At 40.1% G+C, this 18340-nt stretch overlaps 2 protein-coding genes across 9 annotated transcripts in view; one reads left to right on the top strand and one right to left on the bottom strand.

Moving 5' to 3' along the window:
* The window catches only part of Ncf2 (neutrophil cytosolic factor 2), a 30820-nt gene extending 23596 nt beyond the window's left edge, over positions 1-7224 (top strand). The window contains exons 12-16 of one of the 2 annotated variants that reach the window (XM_010640558.2): positions 747-772; positions 1165-1316; positions 1436-1547; positions 3720-3897; positions 6990-7224. In XM_010640558.2, coding sequence (XP_010638860.1) covers positions 747-772; positions 1165-1316; positions 1436-1547; positions 3720-3897; positions 6990-7051 — 530 coding nt within the window. In that variant the 3' untranslated portion in view covers positions 7052-7224. Of the gene's footprint in view, positions 1-746; positions 773-1164; positions 1317-1435; positions 1548-3719; positions 3898-6735 lie in introns of both variants that reach the window. The other variant, XM_010640557.3, reaches the window with a different exon arrangement.
* A 906-nt stretch (positions 7225-8130) lies between these two features.
* Positions 8131-18340, bottom strand: part of Smg7 (SMG7 nonsense mediated mRNA decay factor) — a 90465-nt gene continuing 80255 nt past the window's right edge. For 3 of the 7 annotated variants that reach the window (XM_010640552.3, XM_010640553.3, XM_010640551.3), the window contains 9 exons: positions 17210-17354; positions 16423-16805; positions 15404-15775; positions 14587-14736; positions 12850-12930; positions 12225-12384; positions 11411-11581; positions 11143-11288; positions 8136-10529 (listed from right to left, as the gene is read on the bottom strand). In XM_010640552.3, the coding sequence (XP_010638854.1) occupies positions 10416-10529; positions 11143-11288; positions 11411-11581; positions 12225-12384; positions 12850-12930; positions 14587-14736; positions 15404-15775; positions 16423-16805; positions 17210-17354 (1722 nt within the window). In that variant the 3' untranslated portion in view covers positions 8136-10415. Of the gene's footprint in view, positions 10530-11142; positions 11289-11410; positions 11582-12224; positions 12385-12849; positions 12931-14586; positions 14737-15403; positions 15776-16422; positions 16806-17209; positions 17355-18340 lie in introns of all 7 variants that reach the window. The other 4 variants (XM_010640550.3, XM_010640554.3, XM_010640555.3 and 1 more) reach the window with 4 other exon arrangements.

The raw sequence follows: 18340 nt of genomic DNA, 5'->3' as shown, positions 1-18340 counted from the left end.
AAAAGTTTTTTTTTTTTTTTTTTTTTGGTACTGGGGATTGAACTCGGGACCTTGTGTTTGTGAGGCAGGCAGTGGACCAATGAGCTAAAAGCCAGCCCCCAAAGGTCACATATTAACAGAGAAAGATTTTAGGACACAGATTCTTTGGCCTTTGATTCTCACTTTTTTTGTGTTCAGGGAGGGATAGGGTTTGGGAATTTGTATTTTTAGCAAAAATTTCTTAGGTTATTCTAGTTATCAGAGTTTGAGATAAGTGGTTGTTTTAAAAAATCATTTGCCCCTATAGGAAATATATTTATGCTTTTGTCACATAAGTTATGTGCATATTACTGTATTAATAAATTATACACATTGAGGTAAAAGATAAATGGTTCTAATACTTCTTCCAGTGGCCTGTGGCTCATCTCATATTTCCTGCTTTTCATTGCTCGGATTATACAAGTTTAAGTGATCTGGGGGTCTGGCTAACCCCCTGGGTTGGTAAGGAGGTACTGCTAGTCCTTCAGTCATTACCTACTGGCTTCCCAGAAGCAGAGACTGGCTTTATTCATGTATTCGTGACCTTCATATTTCCCCAGAGTGAGATGTTCCCTGTAAGTTACTAAGGTTAACAACCACCCCAGAGATGAAAGACTAAAAAGCTGGGTCCTATGCTCTAAGAGACCCCATTCTATGCAAGGCAGGGGCTGGCTAAGACTGTTCATTCACCACTTTCTTTTCTTTTACTCCCTACGTTTTCTATTTAGGCCAGAAACAAAAAGAAGAGCCCAAGGTAAATATTTCCTTTAATTTTTCAAGTGAGAAGACGGAAGAGTCTGGGTTGTCTACCATGGCGCGCCTGTCAGGCTTAGTGTCCCACTGGAAGTGCTGAACCAGCTCCACCTTGCACAGTCTGTGGGCTACGGTCCCCTCACCACTTTCGCATGCCACGCACACAGTTCCCATTGCCCATATACAGTCTGGCGAATCTTGCCCAGCAGAGTATCCATCCAAGCGGGAGTTGGGCTGGAGGATTTCCACAGGCCTTTCAGGGTACATGTGAAACCAGTCACTTCTTGGCCTCTCTCCTGCTACACTGGCTACTCTTATGCTAACACAAGCTTTAGTCATCCAAGATGCTGCTGAAGGCCTCACTTAGGAATTTCCCTTGCTTCTACCTCTCAGGAAATACAACTCAAGATTCCCATGTCCTACACACTCAAGGTGCATTACAAGTACACGGTGGTCATGGAGACTCAGCCTGGGCTCCCTTATAGCCATGTCCGGCATATGGTGTCCAAAAAACTGGAGCTCCTGCCAGAACACACTAAGCTGAGGTGAGGTCTTTGCAGGCAGCAGTCAAGGGCACATCTATGATCTTGTGCTGGCCCAGAGGATGGGATGGTTTTTGCACTGATGGTCTCTAACTTGGTTCTTGCTCACTACCCTCATGCAGTTATCTTCCTCGGGACAGCAATGAGCTGGTGACCCTTTCAGAAGAAAGTATGCAGGATGCGTGGGGCCAAGCAAAAAACTACTGCCTGACTCTTTGGTGTGAGAACACAGTGGTGAGTGCATTGAGCCCAGGGCTGACAAATGGCTCAACATCAATCGAGCACCTCCCTGTGCCAGGCACTGTGGTTAGTGTTGGGGACAATGGGGGGTAACAAGCTGCAGCTGTTCTTTTTTCTCTGCATCCTCACCCCAGCTGTAGCTGGGAGTTTCCCATGGATAAAAATGGGCCCAGCAGGCCCAGGGGCCCACAGAAGCCTTGAGCCCGCTCCATTAGCCACCAGGCCCGAATGGGTCAGTATCATGCTCATCACTGTCAAGCAACGGCTAGGATGAGGTCACAGCTTGAGGCTGAGCTCACTACCGTTCTTTACCTTAAGTTTCTATGAAGAACACTTGCAGGTGAAAAATAGTGAGCATTCCTTTCAGAGATGATCCATGTTAACAGCTTCCTCCTAATAGCAAGCATCTTCTGAGTTCTCGAGTGCCAGACACCGTGCAGTGTGCTCTGTATATGACTGGTATAATCCCTGCAGCTGAGAAGGCCGAGGGCAAGCAACTTGACCAAGATGACAGGCCATTTGGCTCCAGAGCCTGCCTGTATTTATAGCCCCCTTGGTGTAATTTAAAGAACAATGCGAGTCAGGAGCAAAGTGAAATGACAGAAGGGGTAGCTACAGGTAACGTTTCTTTTTTGCAGTACCAGGGATCAAACTCAGGATCTTGAGTTTGTGAGGGCAGTGGTACAACTGAGCCAAATCCTCGTCCCCTAACACTCTTGATCTCTCCTTTCAGCTCCAGGGGAAAGTTGCCACGTCTTTTTGTTAACTCCCTCCGCTAACTCTGGCCCCTGAAAATTATGTATCTGCTTTCTGTCAACATTCTTTTGCCTTTTATATAACCTTATACCAGTGGATTATATTGTAAAGCCTTTGGGTTTCAGGAATCCATTTCTTTTAATTGCTAAATAGTACTCCAGTGCATGGATAATAAATCCATTTACTTGGACATCTGCCTAGAAGAGAATTAACTGCTTTATTTCACCTAAAAACACTTTTTTTGGGGGGGTACCGGGGATCGAACTCAGGTCCTTGCGCTTATGAGACAGGCAGCAGCACCACTGAGCTAAATCTTCAACCCCTAAAAATGCTTTTTAAAAATATTTTTCCCTTTGAGGTCGGTTTATTTAGTGGCTATAAATACATAATATTCCCCAAATTTCCCAGTCCTTTTGGAACTCGTTCAGGCTTAGGGGTCAGTGTTGAACACTTGAATTGGTGTTCAATAAAAGTTATTATTCCCTGCCATCTCACTTAATCTCTGTCTTCTTCAGGTGAGGATCTGAAGTTCTGAGGTTACACTGTTAGGACACACAGCTGTAGGCAGAACTGGGATAAAGCCCTAGATATGTGGACCCCAGAAGGTCACTTCCACCTTACTGTATAGCCTTTTGTAAAAAGGATGAACCAGGGTTCAACACACAGTATAAGAAACTGGAAATTTTAACACAGCATTTTAGTCTACCATGGTTTCTAAAGTTGATTTATTAAACCCCATGATTCAAATCTCCAAAAACTGCATCCTCCTATTTATGGAGCAAAAACTGCTCTAACATGTTGAGGCCTAAGATCACAATGCCTAAAATGTGTAAAAAAGGTGTTTTTATGGATAAAAGGCAAGCTTTTTTCATGGCCTTAGATAGTATGGCACTGTGGAGTGGTTTTCAGGCTTTAGCAAATATAGGAAATACCTAGCAGTCTTCAAATATAGATTGCGGGGCTCCACCCTTAGGAAGGTCTTATTATTTTTTTAGTAGGTTTGGAATAGAGAAATGCAAGGAAATGTTCATTTCTAACAAGGGCCCTAACAGTGATGATGGGGAAAGCAGGTTAACACTGGTGCTAAGAAGCCCAAGTTGGACCACTGGCTGTCACTTGTGCCTCATACTGATTCTCCACTTGTAAAGAATAATGCCCATTCTGCTTTTCTTAGGACTACAGTAAGGTCCCATTTAAGGTACTTCAAGACTATATGTGGTTCTCCAGACCTTTAGATTTCACTCATCCAACCTTCCAGTATCCTTAAAATGCTTGTTAGGTCTATGCTAGGCACTGATCACAAACTCGTCTTCATGAGCTTATACTTGACATTTCATGATTTCCTTTAGTGGTGTTCAGTGTTCACAGTCCAAGAAAATGGCAAAATTAACAAGCCCTTTATTATTTCAGGGTGACCAAGGATTCCTAGAAGAACCCAAGGAAAGTGAAAAATCTGATTTTAACAGACAGACCAAAGAATGTCAGTTTAAGGAAGGGAGCCGAGTAGTAGCAATCTTCAGTTATGAGGCCACCCAACCAGAGGACCTAGAGTTTCTGGAAGGAGATGGAATCCTGGTGCTATCAAAGGGTAAGTGCTGTCACAGAACTCACATTTAGCAGAAACAAGGTCACAGGAAGAAAGAACACCAGTAACCCACAAACAAAACTTTAGCCAGCGGTTTCCATATTCTTTCCAGCTTTTAGCAGGAGGGAACAAAAATGCTTACCCATTCCTTGTCTTTTGCTCTACTAAGCAGGCAAGTAATTACTATGTATATAACTGTGATAGCACCTCGGTTATTGAAGATGGTTGCTTTGAAAACCATGGCTTTTCATTCTAACAGCTTTTTGTTGTTGTTATTTTTTTTGAGACAGGGTCTCACTATGTAGTTGAAGTTGCCCTGGAACTCACTATGTAGCCCAGGCTGGTCTCGAACCATGCTCAGCTACTGGCTTTTCATTCTAAAGAGTTGACAAATTGGCTAGAATTATTTTGCCTATGCAACAAACCATGTATCTCTGACCTGGTGCCCTTTCCAAAGAAGAGAGAAAAAATGGGTAAATTTTGTCTTAAAAGCATCCATTCACTGGTCATGGCAGTACATACCTGTAATCCAGCACTGTGGGAAACTGAGGCAGGAGGGTTGCAAGTTTGGGCCCAATCGAGGCAATTTAGCAAATAAGACCCTCTCTCTCAAAAGTGGGGAGCTGGGGCAGCTCTTCATAACTGCCCCGAATTTCAGTAACTTCCTGGGTTGTTATGAGTCAACAGATTAAAAAGTGAAACAGTAAGTATAGAATTCTAATTAGTGACTCTTAAACCTCATATGCCTAAGAATCACTAGAACTGTTGCTGAATCAAATTGCATGACCCATTTCCCAGAGATTCTGGTTCACACATGAGATGGGGCTCACTTCTGACCACTTCCCAGGTGATGATGGTCTGACTCTACTCTGAAAACCACTGTTCTAATTTATAGTTTGATAGTCTTATTTCTTTTCCGGGAATAATAGATTCCCATCACAAAAAGCCTTGCTCATATGACAAAAGTGCTGTGCAACAGCAATACAAAGTAATGAAAATCTATTAATTGTAACAGAAAATCCAACAGATTAAGAGAGTGTAGTATTTCATAGTTGAAGGGGTACAAAGTATACAAATATGTACAGGAACAAACTCAAAATGAGTAGAGAAACAAAGCAGAGTGCCTGCAGTGTATTTTCCAAGGGAGACCGGGAACTCAATGGGAAGAATTGGGGTAAGACCTCCTAGGACCATTTTCTAACTGTCAATAGCAAAGGATCTGCTAAACTGTCCATTTTTGTGGGGGTGGAGAGTGGGTAGGGGATAGAAATGTGAGAACACACAAGAAAAACCTCCTGGGATGGTTGAGAAGGCACTGTGCCCCTATGACACACACAAAGCTTAAGCAGGAAGTACCCTTACACTTCAGAATTTCACTGGTCAGTTCAACATGAAACAGGATTCAACATACACCTTTGACGTGCGTATCAATCACCTGGAGATCCTCTTAAAATAAACACTAAAGTGTGGATGGGGTCTGAGATTTTGCATTTCTAATATGACCAGATGCTTCAAGTTCATACTCACTGTTAAGAATGAAAACTGCTTTATAATCACAGTTACCAGGGGACATGCTGGATGATGCCCAGCCACACTCAACACTAATTTCAGAATCTCCAGCGGCAGGACCTTACACCCTGAAATGGACTTCTAAGCTGTTCATGTAGTCTGGTAGATGGGTCTAAGATATCTGGTATTTACTGGCAGAAGAGAATAGCTCTGAGCAAATGATTAACCTCTTGGATCTTTTTCTTTATTAAGATGGAGATTACTAGAAGGGCTGACCAAAATGTATGTTTAAACAAAAAATACTTATTACAGTAAAAGAAACACTGCCATTAATCCCACTCATAACACACTCTCCAGCTTTGAAAACTTACCCAATCATTCTTGCCACTTTCTGAAGCAGTTCTGGAGTCCTCTTTTGTGTTGAGGTATGATTAAAAAATATGTGGTGAGTGGTACTGCGAGTGCCATCCATTGGACGTAAGCTTGAAAAAAATATAGCACGTCCTTCACCCACCTTTCAGTTATCTGGTACCATGCAACTCCTGGCTCTTTCCAAAGTCAAAATGGCCGTGAAAAGTAAAAGTTTTGAATCAATTGAGAACACGCAGACAGCTGTAATAATGCAACTAAAGACACCAGGAAAGAGGACTTCTGAATTGCTCTTAAGTGGCAAGAATGATGGGTTAAGTGTGTTTGAAGTAAGGAGTAGTATTTTAAAGGAGTTTAAGGGCAATGTGTCTTTTACTGTAATTAAAACATTTTAAACATTCACATTTTTCAGTTGTAATTGGGTTATTATGAAATCTAAGTGTATGAGTGTATGTGTGTGTGTGTGTGTGTGTGTGTATTCATACATATATTTAGTACATTATCTCCACACTATTAAAGATGCAAAGTGGGAATTACTAAAATTTTTAAAACAAATACGTACTAAGCCATTACCAGCTCCAACTTCTAATGCTCTGATCAATGACAAGGGAACTTTTCATTTTTATTAGACAATGGCTTGCCCCCTTTCTTGTTAAAATGAAAATTCCCAACAAAACTCCGATTACAACACTCTTAAGAAATCGTATCTAAAGATTCAATTTCATCCTATTGTTGTAGTAACTTTTCGAAAATTATATTCTGCATTTTATTCCTTCATAGTATCAAAAACAAATCAGTAAGATGGCGAAATCTTACATTTATTTTAAGTTTAGAGAACTTTCTCTTCCCTGTTGTCACAATCTGGGGTGGGGGATGACTGACAGAAAGATATCCATGGAATATCTACATGGGGTAATTTTCCTATAACTTCTAGTAATTAATGTGTATTTTTCATTTTATCAGTAAATGAAGAATGGCTGGAAGGGGAATGTAAAGGGAAAGTTGGCATTTTCCCTAAAGCTTTTGTTGAAGAATGTGCAGCTGCAGATGCAGATAGCACTCCTAGTACAACCTAGGATGTTTCACAATCTACAAACTTGAAGAAAAGGAAGCTTCATTATTTGTTTGCAAGATTTAACACACTTGTGTTGTGGACCACAGAGACATCCAGTTTGGAAGTATTAACTAACCTTTCTTGTTAAAATTCAATCTATTAGACAATAACGTAAGAAGTCAAGATAAAGATTTCCTGGTGCACAGAGAGGCAGGAAGCGGATGAAGCATCTGGAAGGGCACGAGAAGGTTCTCTAGAATGCTGCCAATCCGTTTTCGTGTATTCACTTTGTGAAAATTCAATGAACTGCAGTTTTTAATCAGTGCATGTGTCTGTATATTGTGATAGCTCAATAAAAAACTTATCTACAAAAATAAAATAAGACGCCCAGAGTCCAGGCCCCAAAGCTAAGTGGAAATACTCTTGTTTCTATATGACTAGTATCATAGACTCCTGAGGCTTCAGGTAACCCTACAGATCACTCAGAACACAAACTCATATAAAACTAACTTTTTTTCCCTAGCTAAAAGGTTTCACTGCTTAAACATAATCTAGAGTTAGGCTTCCATGAATACAACATTCAATTCCACAGAGAATTAAAATACTAGAAGTACATTCCTTAATGCCTTCTCAGAGGGACTTTTATTAGAGTTCAGCACTAAACATATGCCACAAAAGTGAGGTGATGACAAGCTATTTCAGAAACTCAGTGGGTTAGTAGTAATCTATTACTTTACACTTGTTCTATATATAAAATATATATATAGGGTTAATATATGGATGAAGGATTCCATAAATACTAGATCTTAGGACCTGGCCTTAATTCCCTCTGTCCTCCCTTCTTGCAGAATATGTGTAGCTTTCCTAACAATTTTCCAAGTGTATAGGTGCTTGTGAAAAGTACAATAAGAAGATGAACTGTGACTGAATCAACACCTCAGTGAAAGGACAGTCAGTGTGAGCACTGGCTGCCAGCATGCTGCTGAAGGTCCAGCAAGTTACTGTGAGAAACTTAGGACATGGGACAGTAATGGAAGAAAAGCTACCTCAAGATCACTCAGAACACAAACTCATATAAAACTAACTTTTTTTCAAGGTCAAGAACAGAAATTATCATTGGTATTTATCAGATTTAGTGAATTTTATAGGTCAAAAGGATAAATTATCTCAGAATTGTGACATTAACAGGTAGAACAGGGATAAAAAAATAACAAACATATTCAAGTATGATTATCTTTGCTTTTGTCTGGATGACTCGTGAGTAGTTGAATTAAGTTGGACTTTCTTCAGTACTGCATTTTTTAGGGTAGAAAATAAATAACACAGATATGGTTGGAGAGAACATGGTTTAATTAAAGGCAAAGCTGATTTCAGCAGCTGCAGTTCTTGTACAGACAGACAGAAAAAGAAAAGAAAAAGAACCCCCCCCCAAAACAGCAAACAAAAAACCCCCACAAAAGTAAGTTTACTACACAAAACCAGTTTTTGATGAAGATTCTCCTCCCCTCCTCATTATACCTGCAGTGAGGACGATAAGGCGAGGAACCCTGCTCCAAGAGTCAGAAAACATTCCAAACACCAAATTCTCATGCAGAATGGGGCTTTAGATGGGAACTGGGAACTACTGGGAGGGAGGTGGTAAACCTGGTGAGCTCGTCTAGGGTGCAGGATCAGTGACAGTTCAAACACTGGAATGTTGCAGCTGCCTGAATGCAGAGCTCAAACACACAAACCGGGTAAAGGCAGTAGGGAAAGGAGGAGGGAAAAGGTGGACACAGGGAAGGGGATGGAGAGAAGCACAAAGGATTTTTCATATTGCCATTAGATGGGGGGGGCTTTACCCTTTCGGACCTTTCAGAAACAAACAAAACAAACAAACAAACAAAACCCCAAATAACCATGTCAAACTAAAAGAGCAATAATGTAAGCATAAGGGGGCTTCAACCACTCTTTCTGAAGAGCAATGAGCATTATCTCACCCCTTTAATTGCTGGGGTTGCCCAGACTCCAGTGACACCTGGGGCTCCTTGATGTGCTTTGCTCTGCAGCTGTTTCCCAGCTAAGTTTCATATTAACTCGATACACTCATACACACAACCCCTTCCCTCTGGGGGAGCAGATGGGCACATGTGGGTGCACACACACACACACACACACACACAGGCGCACACTCGAGACCTCCCAGAAAATCCCTACCACTAGCACAGCAATTGGACATTTAGATTGTTTCCATAATTTTCCCTTAAAATATTACTTTTCCAGGAAGTGACTAACAGAAATGCTGTCCTCCTGTTTCTACACAAGAACATCTTCAGTCCTCTTTCCTCCTAATAAATACCAAGTAAAAAGTTTATTTTCTTTTCTCTCGCCTTTTCCAAAATGGCCTTCGTTATGTTTTCTTCTATTCATGACGTGCTTATGTCCATAGTGCCTTGAGTCTCACTCTTGAAGTGGAGGCTGGGAGAATGCAGCTGGGCAGGGGCCTGGCCTCTCTGCGGCTATGCAGACGGTACTGCTTCCCTCCTCTTCAGACTTTCAGGCCCCAACTGCTGGACCCCATGCTGTTGCTTCTTGGTGAGATGTTGTACACATTAGGAATAAAAACAATTACCAACAAAAAGGATGGACACAGGTGCAGGAGGCTGGTAAGTAGGATGAGGGCACAAAACCAACCAAACAAAAATAACCACACTGAAAGCTTCTACCCAATAAAATGTGTCAGGCCATGAATGAAGTAGCCTGCCTTCTGTGAGACTGCTTGCTATGCTACTGCAAAAAGTACAGGAATCAAAAACATCAATTTGAAATCCTAAAGCAGTCACCTGCTAGTCTAGCCCAGCACCAACACCCACACTGCATCCTCGAGGGCTCGAGCACCTACAGAGTGAAGGGCATTTCCTACTGAAATCTCCAGGCCAGAGAAGGGCCTGCCAGAGCCTTCTGTGAGGCCCTGTATTCTCCCCACAGAACACTTCCACTGGCTGAGAAGGTTGGTTCCCTATCCTGTCACCACCAGCCTCTCACAGGAGCAGTGAATGGGGCTGTCTTTGCTACACACTGACTAGGAGAACACCTTGTATGGAAGAATTCAGTGTGATATTTTACTACTGAGAGTAATAATAATAACAAAAGATGTTCAGGAATAATTTCAACTACATTCTCAGTCAGCAAAGCAATTATTAATGGATTCCTATTTTATTCCCCAAAGAGGGAAAAAAAGGACTGAGAAGTTCCCATTGGCTTCTCCCACCTGCCTTCCCTTCTCAGCTTTCACTTCCCATGTGGCTGGGGACATGCACGACGGAGAAGGTGAGAGGTGGTGATATCAGGTAACTGAGTGAGACAAATAGCAGTTCCTCTCTCCCTCTAGAAGGACCTAGGGGGACGGAGAGCTCCTGATGGATTTTTCTTTTTGTTGCACTGCGGACATATCGTGCACACTCAGCGGGCTGGTGGAACACTTACATCCTCTTGACAGCAAGGAACAGACAAGAGGGCTGCCACCTGCAGGGGACTGTGTGGGCCAATCCTGCAAACCCAACATGCCATGGTTTATGGAGCCTTCATTCCCAGGGTTGCCACTTTGGCCTCAGTGTGGAGGGTTCATGGTGCCTTGTCCCCGCTGCTGTTTCTGCTTCTGTTGCATTAACAACTGCTCCAGAGCGGAGGGTCCAGGATGCATCATGGAACTGGACCAGATAGACTGAAAAACAGCCCAGATCTTGTCAGCAGAGGTCAATTGGTTATTTGATGGGGGATTTGTTTTTTAATCCCTGCCAGATATATAGCAATATATGCCCCAAGAACCTCCTCTATAAAACACTCAGCTATTAGAGAATATTAGTCTTTAAGTTAGTTCCTACTAAAATTATCTTAAACTGTAAAAGGGGAAATTATATATTTAAATGAAGTCTTTTTGCTAATATGTTGCTCCATGTGGTAACACAGGGTATGTTTATATAAAGGCTTTAGGCAAACAAGTTATTTCATAAATTACACACTTCTTTCACTTGGTTAGAAAAGACTCAGACAATATAAGATGAATCAGAATTTTCTTAACCTTAGAACAAAACCTTTTATTATGCTTCTAATCCCCTGAAGAAACCTCTTTATCACTAGTGAATTCACAAACTAAAAAATACATTTTACTAAAGACTCCTGGTAAGGCAGGCCATATTTCTAGAACTCTGTTACATATATGGCATACAACTGTCAATTCTAAGGGCTGCAGAAGTAAGCCTAGCTTTCTATCTGAGTCAAAGTAGAGAAATCTTTGCTACCAGAGTCTTGTGGTTCTTGTAATGGAAATTACTCACCTTTAGGCTTTCCATGAGGACAGCAGAGGAATCCTCCAAGGAAGGGCCATGGCCTGTCCAGGTGCCGATTGGAGTGCTGGCCTGATGCCAACTGCTCTCAGAAGATGATGTTGCTGAGAGATAATCAACACCAAACCCACCCATGGCTAAGGGATGAAGACAGATAAAAATTCAAGATGTTCTATTAGTGCCAAATACTGTACCAAATCCCAGGTATGGATATGGTAAATGGCTTCACTTTCCCAAGATAACAAAACCTAGATTTCACCTGGTTTATCAGTTTTCCACCGATCAGCAGTCCTTCTATCCCTGTTATCTGGAGTCCCGATGGGTCCAAAATTGGAGAATGGAACAGAATTATGGTTGTGTGTTGGAGGAGAGCTGGGTAGGCTGCTTGGGTTGGAGGAATGAGGAGATTGGCTGGCTGGTGTTGAATGATCTATTAAATGATAGCAATGTAGGTCACTGAATAGATGTTTCATAAACATAGCAAGAAATATTCTCTAAACTCTACTAACTACAGAGCCTCGAAGAAAAGGTGATTTAAAGGCCTCATAAAGAAATCTGCCAGATGTACTAATTTGCCTTACTGCACATATCGAAGGCACAAGTTTTGCCTTAAAAAAAACCAAAAAAAGTACTTTTATTAAATGAATGCATTACTCTGGCTTTTCATAAGCCAGATAAGTTTCAGGTAAGTATTTACTAGTTGTCTCTATCAGAAATAAAATTTCTTGACTTTAGGAATTACTATAATATCAGACTATAATTTATAAAATTGGGATGAAAAATCTTTATTTGAAAAAATGTGATTTTTTGCTACAATTTTCATCTACAAAGAAAACTAAAATACAACTGGGACCGTGACAGAAATCATGTTTCTCTCTTACAATTGTGCTAGTTACCTAGGGTGAAGAAACATTTACGTAGGATTTATTAGATCAACTGGCTTAGGAGGTGTTTTTCTCTTTTCTTTTAGAAATTATTAAAAAACCCTAATTAATATATTTGTAATTACAGACTCCTATTAAGTCTTCAGTCAATATGAATGTACAGAAAAGGCAAAGTTTATAATTTAATACCTGAACTGGCAGGTAGTGATGGGGACCATGGAGTCCCTTCAAAAAGGGAATACAGTGATGTTTCCTGGGAGGGCATTGAGGGATTAAGCTCTGCTTTGGAGCTGGCTGTCAGGTTCTTTCCATAGACCTCATTGAACATGCCGTTATTTGGGTATCTTTCCTGAAAAACAAGATAATCAAAGTATAAACACACTCTGTGAAAGAGACATTTAAGAAAATGCAATATTATGTTCATGGATTCCTGATATATCTAAAGCTTTTCTTAGCAAGACAAACTTTTGGAGGCTTTTCTTTTAATTTTCGCTCATATTCACTTTCCCTTTGCTTTCTCTTACCCTTTTATTTTGCTTTGTATAAACCACTCAGATTTTAAAAATATGAATAATTCATTTGGCTGAACACATAGCCATGAAGATTTCAATATTAATGAGATGTTAAAGGGTTCAAACTCATAATGTACAGGTCACTAGCCTGCCCTAGTCAGAGGGAAGGGGATAAAATCAAGTATCTGACAATAACATATGGAAAAAGGAGAAAGAGAAAAACAGACATATCGAAATACAATGGGAAAAAAATACCAGCCTATAATTGAAATACAAAGCAAGATTCTTAACTCTGTACCCACCTGATTAAGAGAGAACCCGGTGAGGGACAGGAAAGAGGATGAATGTGACATGAGTTCTGAAGGCTTCTCCAACAAGGATTTCTTCACAGTCCCAGAAAGAAAAGTATTGAGTTATTCCTTCTACTTTCCTAATATTAATCTTAAAATACTACAGAACCAAAATAAAAGAACCCGCACTTAAGCAGACTTGTACTCATTCAATGTGCACCACATAACACTTAGAAAATATGTATTCAAATCTGTTAATATCATGATATCAGCTAAAGGCAAGTTGCTACAGGTAAGTCTGAATCCTCCTTTACCAGTGTATCCAGGCTAGTGCAGAGATTGAGGGAGGGACCAAAGACTCTGGAAAACAGGAGTTCTGAGTGTTTTTTTAGGTATGAGCCTCAGGAATCCTCTTATCAGTAGCCACATTTAGAAGAATTTCAAAACAAGATGCTGAAATGTTCTAGCAGTATTTATTTCCTAAATTTCTAAAACACTGACATTGATGCCAGATGTGGTGGCCAACACCTGTACTACCAGCACTGGGGGCTGGAGATAGGAATAATTCCAAGTTTGAGGCCAGTGTGGGATACACAGAGAGTTCCAGGCAAGCCTGGACTACAGAGACCCTATATCAAAACAGAATAAAGCGTAACAAAACATTGACACCTTTTTAAACAAAGCTTTTAAAATTCATCTGACAGTGAGTTTTATTTATATGTTTCCTAAGTAGTTATTTTTGTGGTACACACTAAAATGCTAAAAATCGCTTACATCTATTTATCCCAAGAAAGTTATGAGGAAAAAGAAAGCTGAATTTCTAATGCTGTCACTGAATAGAGTTAACAAAATATTTACCTGCTATATGTAAGGCACTTTCACACATAGTAGACTGTTAGCATTGTTAAACAAGATGGGTTATCAAGTTTTTTTTCTCTGTATTTGTAAATATGAAAACAAACAAACAAAAAAGCTAAAAAAACTTGCTCCATAATCAGCTCCATTTCCAGTGTAGGGACAGGAGCAGCAGAATTTAGGGATAAGGAAACAAGTGGAAAGGGACCATCTTCAGTTTCTCCAACCCCTCCAGCAAGAAAGCTGCATGCAAAGTGTGCATGTTTAAGCAACATTAGGATTTTACAGTCTGTGCTCCATTTAAGTTTTCAGGGGATCTCTTCTTGCTAATCTGGGAGGAAGCCACTACTGCCACTCAGCCAGGCAGATTCTTAGGGAATTTTCAAGCATCACGAAAGCTGTTAAATTTTTTTTAACTTCAGCTTCCAAAACTGTGAGCCAAATAAGCCCCCACTTCTTTAATTGAGGAAAAAAAAAAAAAACTAGAACATATTTCCTTTCATATTTTATATACATGTAGTACACAAATTTCATCATCCCTAGGCAAGATTAAAGGACACTTGAAACTTCTGGGCCCAGACAGAAGTGCCATCTAAAACATGAATGGGTAATTTGCCAGTAGCACACCCCAAGTATGACCAGCCTATGATATGCTTCCTGGTTAGCACACACATCCACACTACGACTCTATGACTTGAGGCAACTAGTCAGAAATGTATGCCACATTTTACTACCTTCTCAAGGTTAGTTTAAGACATTCGGGAAATAGTCTATGCTTCTACAAAGAAAGCAAGCCCCAGCAAGGAAAAAACAAAATAACCTCGATATCACATACTATAGACTTTTAGAAAAGCTGGGGTTAGAGCAAGAAGCAGAATTATGTGAAATACATACAAAGAGGCTTCTTCCAGGAAGAGAGGCGAGAGGCCCAAGCAGAGCTGGGTAAAGATCAGGAGGGTTAGAAAAAATCAGCTCTTCCTCTTCCTCCAAGGCAGCCAGACTCTTTAACAGGTCCGGAGGAAGCAAAGGGGAGCCCTTGGGATCCTAGTGACAGAAAGGATTATAGTAAGAAGCAATGAAGCATAAAGGGGTACTAGTATGATTAGGTGGATAAGGCAAATAAAATAAAATTAGGGGAATCATCAACTATGAAACAAAGAGGAAAAGAGCAAAAATACTGACAGATCAGAACATAGAAAGTTAATGTGATTAGTGAGTAAAACAATAAAAAGAAGCAAAACGAGCATAATTTGTGCAAACAAATAGAGACAGCTTTTTCAAAAAGTAAAACACCTGTTTCTCACGAATAAGAAGGGCCAGGAAAGGGAATTCTACTGTCCAAGATAACTGGCTGACTTTTTTTTCCTCTCAAAATGCAATTTATCTAAACACTCAGTAAACCTATTTTAAAACTTAGATCAGTCCCGATGAGAGGATCATTTTGTCCCAGAATTTATCTGCAAGACCATCACACTTTAAAATTAGTTGTAGAATTCTTCAGCTCCCCAAACTAAAACATACTGTGTAATTCTGAAGAGACTTAATGATATAATTCTGTTTCAAAGCGGCCTTTTTAAACATCTATTTTCTAAATAAGTGCTACAACTTTCATGTATCAACTTAAAAACTATAAATAAACGTATTTGAGGAATTCAATACATGCAAACCCAGACCTATCTTCAATAAACCTGGGGAGGACAAGGACACCCACCTCGAATGGCATCCTGGGGACAGGATCCTGCTCTGGTCGGAAGACTCCTGGTGACCGTTTGCCCCTGCGGTCCATGTTTGCTTGCTGTGCCATTACAGCTCTGTTATCAGCCATGCTGTAGGAAGAATCCCAGTAGAATTCTGGGACCTTGACCTCTGAGGGATTATGGTTATATGGCTCCATGGGAAAAGGCTTCATTTTTTTCTCTAGAGGCTGCTGCTGCATTACAGGAGGTTGCAATGACGGCTCAAACAGTTTTATGGGGTCTTGGGTCTGAAGGTAGTAGGGCTGTTTCACAGGCATGATTTTCCCTAGTGGGCCTTGAACCTGAGGGGGATTCCACAGCTGTTTGGAGGCATCTGCCTGTTGATACTAAAAAAAGAGATGCCCATCAACAAGATGAAGATAAAATGCAATGCTGTTTATAAGCAGTGCTTAAAAATGACTGAATGAACTTGAGAGATTTTACACAAATCCTCTAGGCATACGGCAGTTTCCTTTATACTTTGGGATTTTTTCAATATATACCACTTTCTAGGCACAGACTATGTACAATGAACTTATAGTCTCTTCAAATAAGAGGTTCAACAAATGAATAAGTGCATATATGGGGAGGAAGAGAGGAGGAAGGAGGGGGGAAGTTTCATCCTTCTGCTTTAAGTGCTGTGGGGACAACATTTAAGACTGGTGTCACATCCACCTCAGTACCTCAAGACTGATGCTAGTTCCATTCTTTAATTTATTTTCAAAGAAGAGACAATTATTTATAAAAACTCTATAAAACTGCCAATTAGTAGTAGCAAAGAATAGCAGTGAAGATTTAAATGTTTTATGAATAAAGAAAGAAAACATTTACATTTTCTGAACAGTAGAGAAAAAAAAAACCTTGTATTTCTTCAACCATAAGTCAAAGCAAGAAGTATCTTAAAATTTAATTAGCATTTTCCAACTGTCTAAACACGGAGATACTTCAGTATCTTCCCTTATTCCAGCTGCTCAGTATCATAACTACACCTTACCTGCTGGAATCCAGAGTGGTGAGGTGGGCTTTTCCCCAAAGCTGGAGTGGCTTTTGTAGGGGATTGTTGCTGCTGAGCTAGAGCTTGAACCTGCAACTGGCTTGTAGACTGTGCTGTTGGCTGAGCTGGTAAAGGTGTAAGGGGTTGCTGGGAAGGTGGCTGTGATTGTTGAGGTCCCTGGTTCATTGGCCCTGGTCCAGAGGGCCGTTGCTGGCTGTAAGGAATGTGGGACTGTTTCCCAGCTTGCACCTGGTTTCCTGCTGGAGAGTGAGCTGCAGACTGAAGAAAGGTTCCTGGGACAGAAACACCAGCTGGGAAGGTGTAACCTGAGCCCATAGAAAATGCCACAGGAGGGGGGATAACATATGTTGGGGGCGGGAACCCTTCAAAATAAAAGAACACAGTTTTAGTTCTAAAGAAACTTAAAAAAAAAAAAAAACAAAAGGGAGAAAAAGTCATCTTCTTTGGGGGAGGGGTTACTAACACAAAAGAGCAACAGATCAACCATGTCACTCTAATATGATTTTAAGAATTAAATATAGACAATTGGCTACTTTTGTTCTACAACTGAAGCAATCAGTGTTCTAAAGCTGGCTTCTCACGTTTAGTGACAGGAATTCTATATAGGTGCTACAAAGAAATAGCTCAAAAATAATTTTATAAGCATTAGGAAAAGTTAAACTTATACTTTATAACATTATGCTTAGTAACATCACTCCAACAGTGAGTGAATAGAAATCCACACACAGATGGTATTAGGTAGGAGAAATTATACAACATGGCTTACCTGGACGGCTGGGAAGAGGAGGAAAGGCTCCAGGATGATGAATAGGGATGAACTGGGAGTTACTTGCTTGACTCGGGGCTTGAGTTACAGGCGTTTTCCTGGCTTCAGACACTGGAGTTTTCCTTAGTTCTGTCTGGGATTTTACCTATGACCAACAGAGGCAAAATTATCTCCAAAACCTGGAACTGAAATGTGTGAGAAAGAAGTACCTACACTCCTAAGAAAGTATTTAAAAGCTTAGTATATAAAAAAGTATATGCTGACATTTACATTAACCTAAGTTAAAACTGAAAAACCATCAAAACATTTTACAAAAGCATTTTTTTGCTTTCAATCAGTTTGGCCTGCAATCTAATTTCATCTGGGCAGCTAAATGTACAGCTCCCACACTCCATCCTGCAATCTTATCACCCTTCAGAATAAATAAAGATACTTTCAGCAGTAAGAAACGGGGCCAACAGCTTATACATTGATTTAGAAAGAAATAGATGCCATATATATTGCTCAAGGTTGAGCAAAAATAGGGAAAAGTAGCATTTATAGAAAATTTGGAATCAGGCAGACTGTGGTGATATATTACACATGTCAGCTTTCTTGATCTATAGGCAGATTTGAGATGGTAAGTACCCGGCAAAATGATTTTATTATCAGCCTGGAGGGCCATTACATAGAATAGAGGAAAGGAACCCAGCAAGAAATGTTGGATTTTTAATTCCTAAAACACATTATTCCTTTGGCTTTCTAGTTTGTTTGCTTTTTTCCTGCCTTTCCAAGCACCTTTTTTCACATCTTTTCTAAATTTTTACCATGTTTTTTCTCTTTACCTTCCTACTATTAATCTTAAAATGAAACTATTATTTTGTTTCTCCCCTTTCTCATAAAAATCCCACTAGAGAAATAAATTAAAGGTACTATTTATCCGTAAGTAGCCTTACAATGTAATGTTCCTCCTGCAAACACATACATTTGCCAAAATGTGTCAACAAGTCACATGGCTATTTAAGTATTTATTCAAACATTAATAGTATTCCTACAGCCAACAAAGTAAAGACCCTTTTCTGTTTATATAAACTTATCTGTTTCTTTGGAAAGGTACAAAACATTATCTTTTCCCAGCAAATGACTTGAGTT

The sequence above is a fragment of the Fukomys damarensis genome, unplaced genomic scaffold (assembly GCF_012274545.1).
Source record: "Fukomys damarensis isolate Sample0158 unplaced genomic scaffold, DMR_v1.0_HiC HiC_scaffold_11, whole genome shotgun sequence".
Classification (NCBI taxonomy): domain Eukaryota; kingdom Metazoa; phylum Chordata; class Mammalia; order Rodentia; family Bathyergidae; genus Fukomys; species Fukomys damarensis.
The sequence above is the reverse complement of the archived record's forward strand: the minus strand, read 5'-3'. Positions and strand labels throughout refer to the sequence as shown.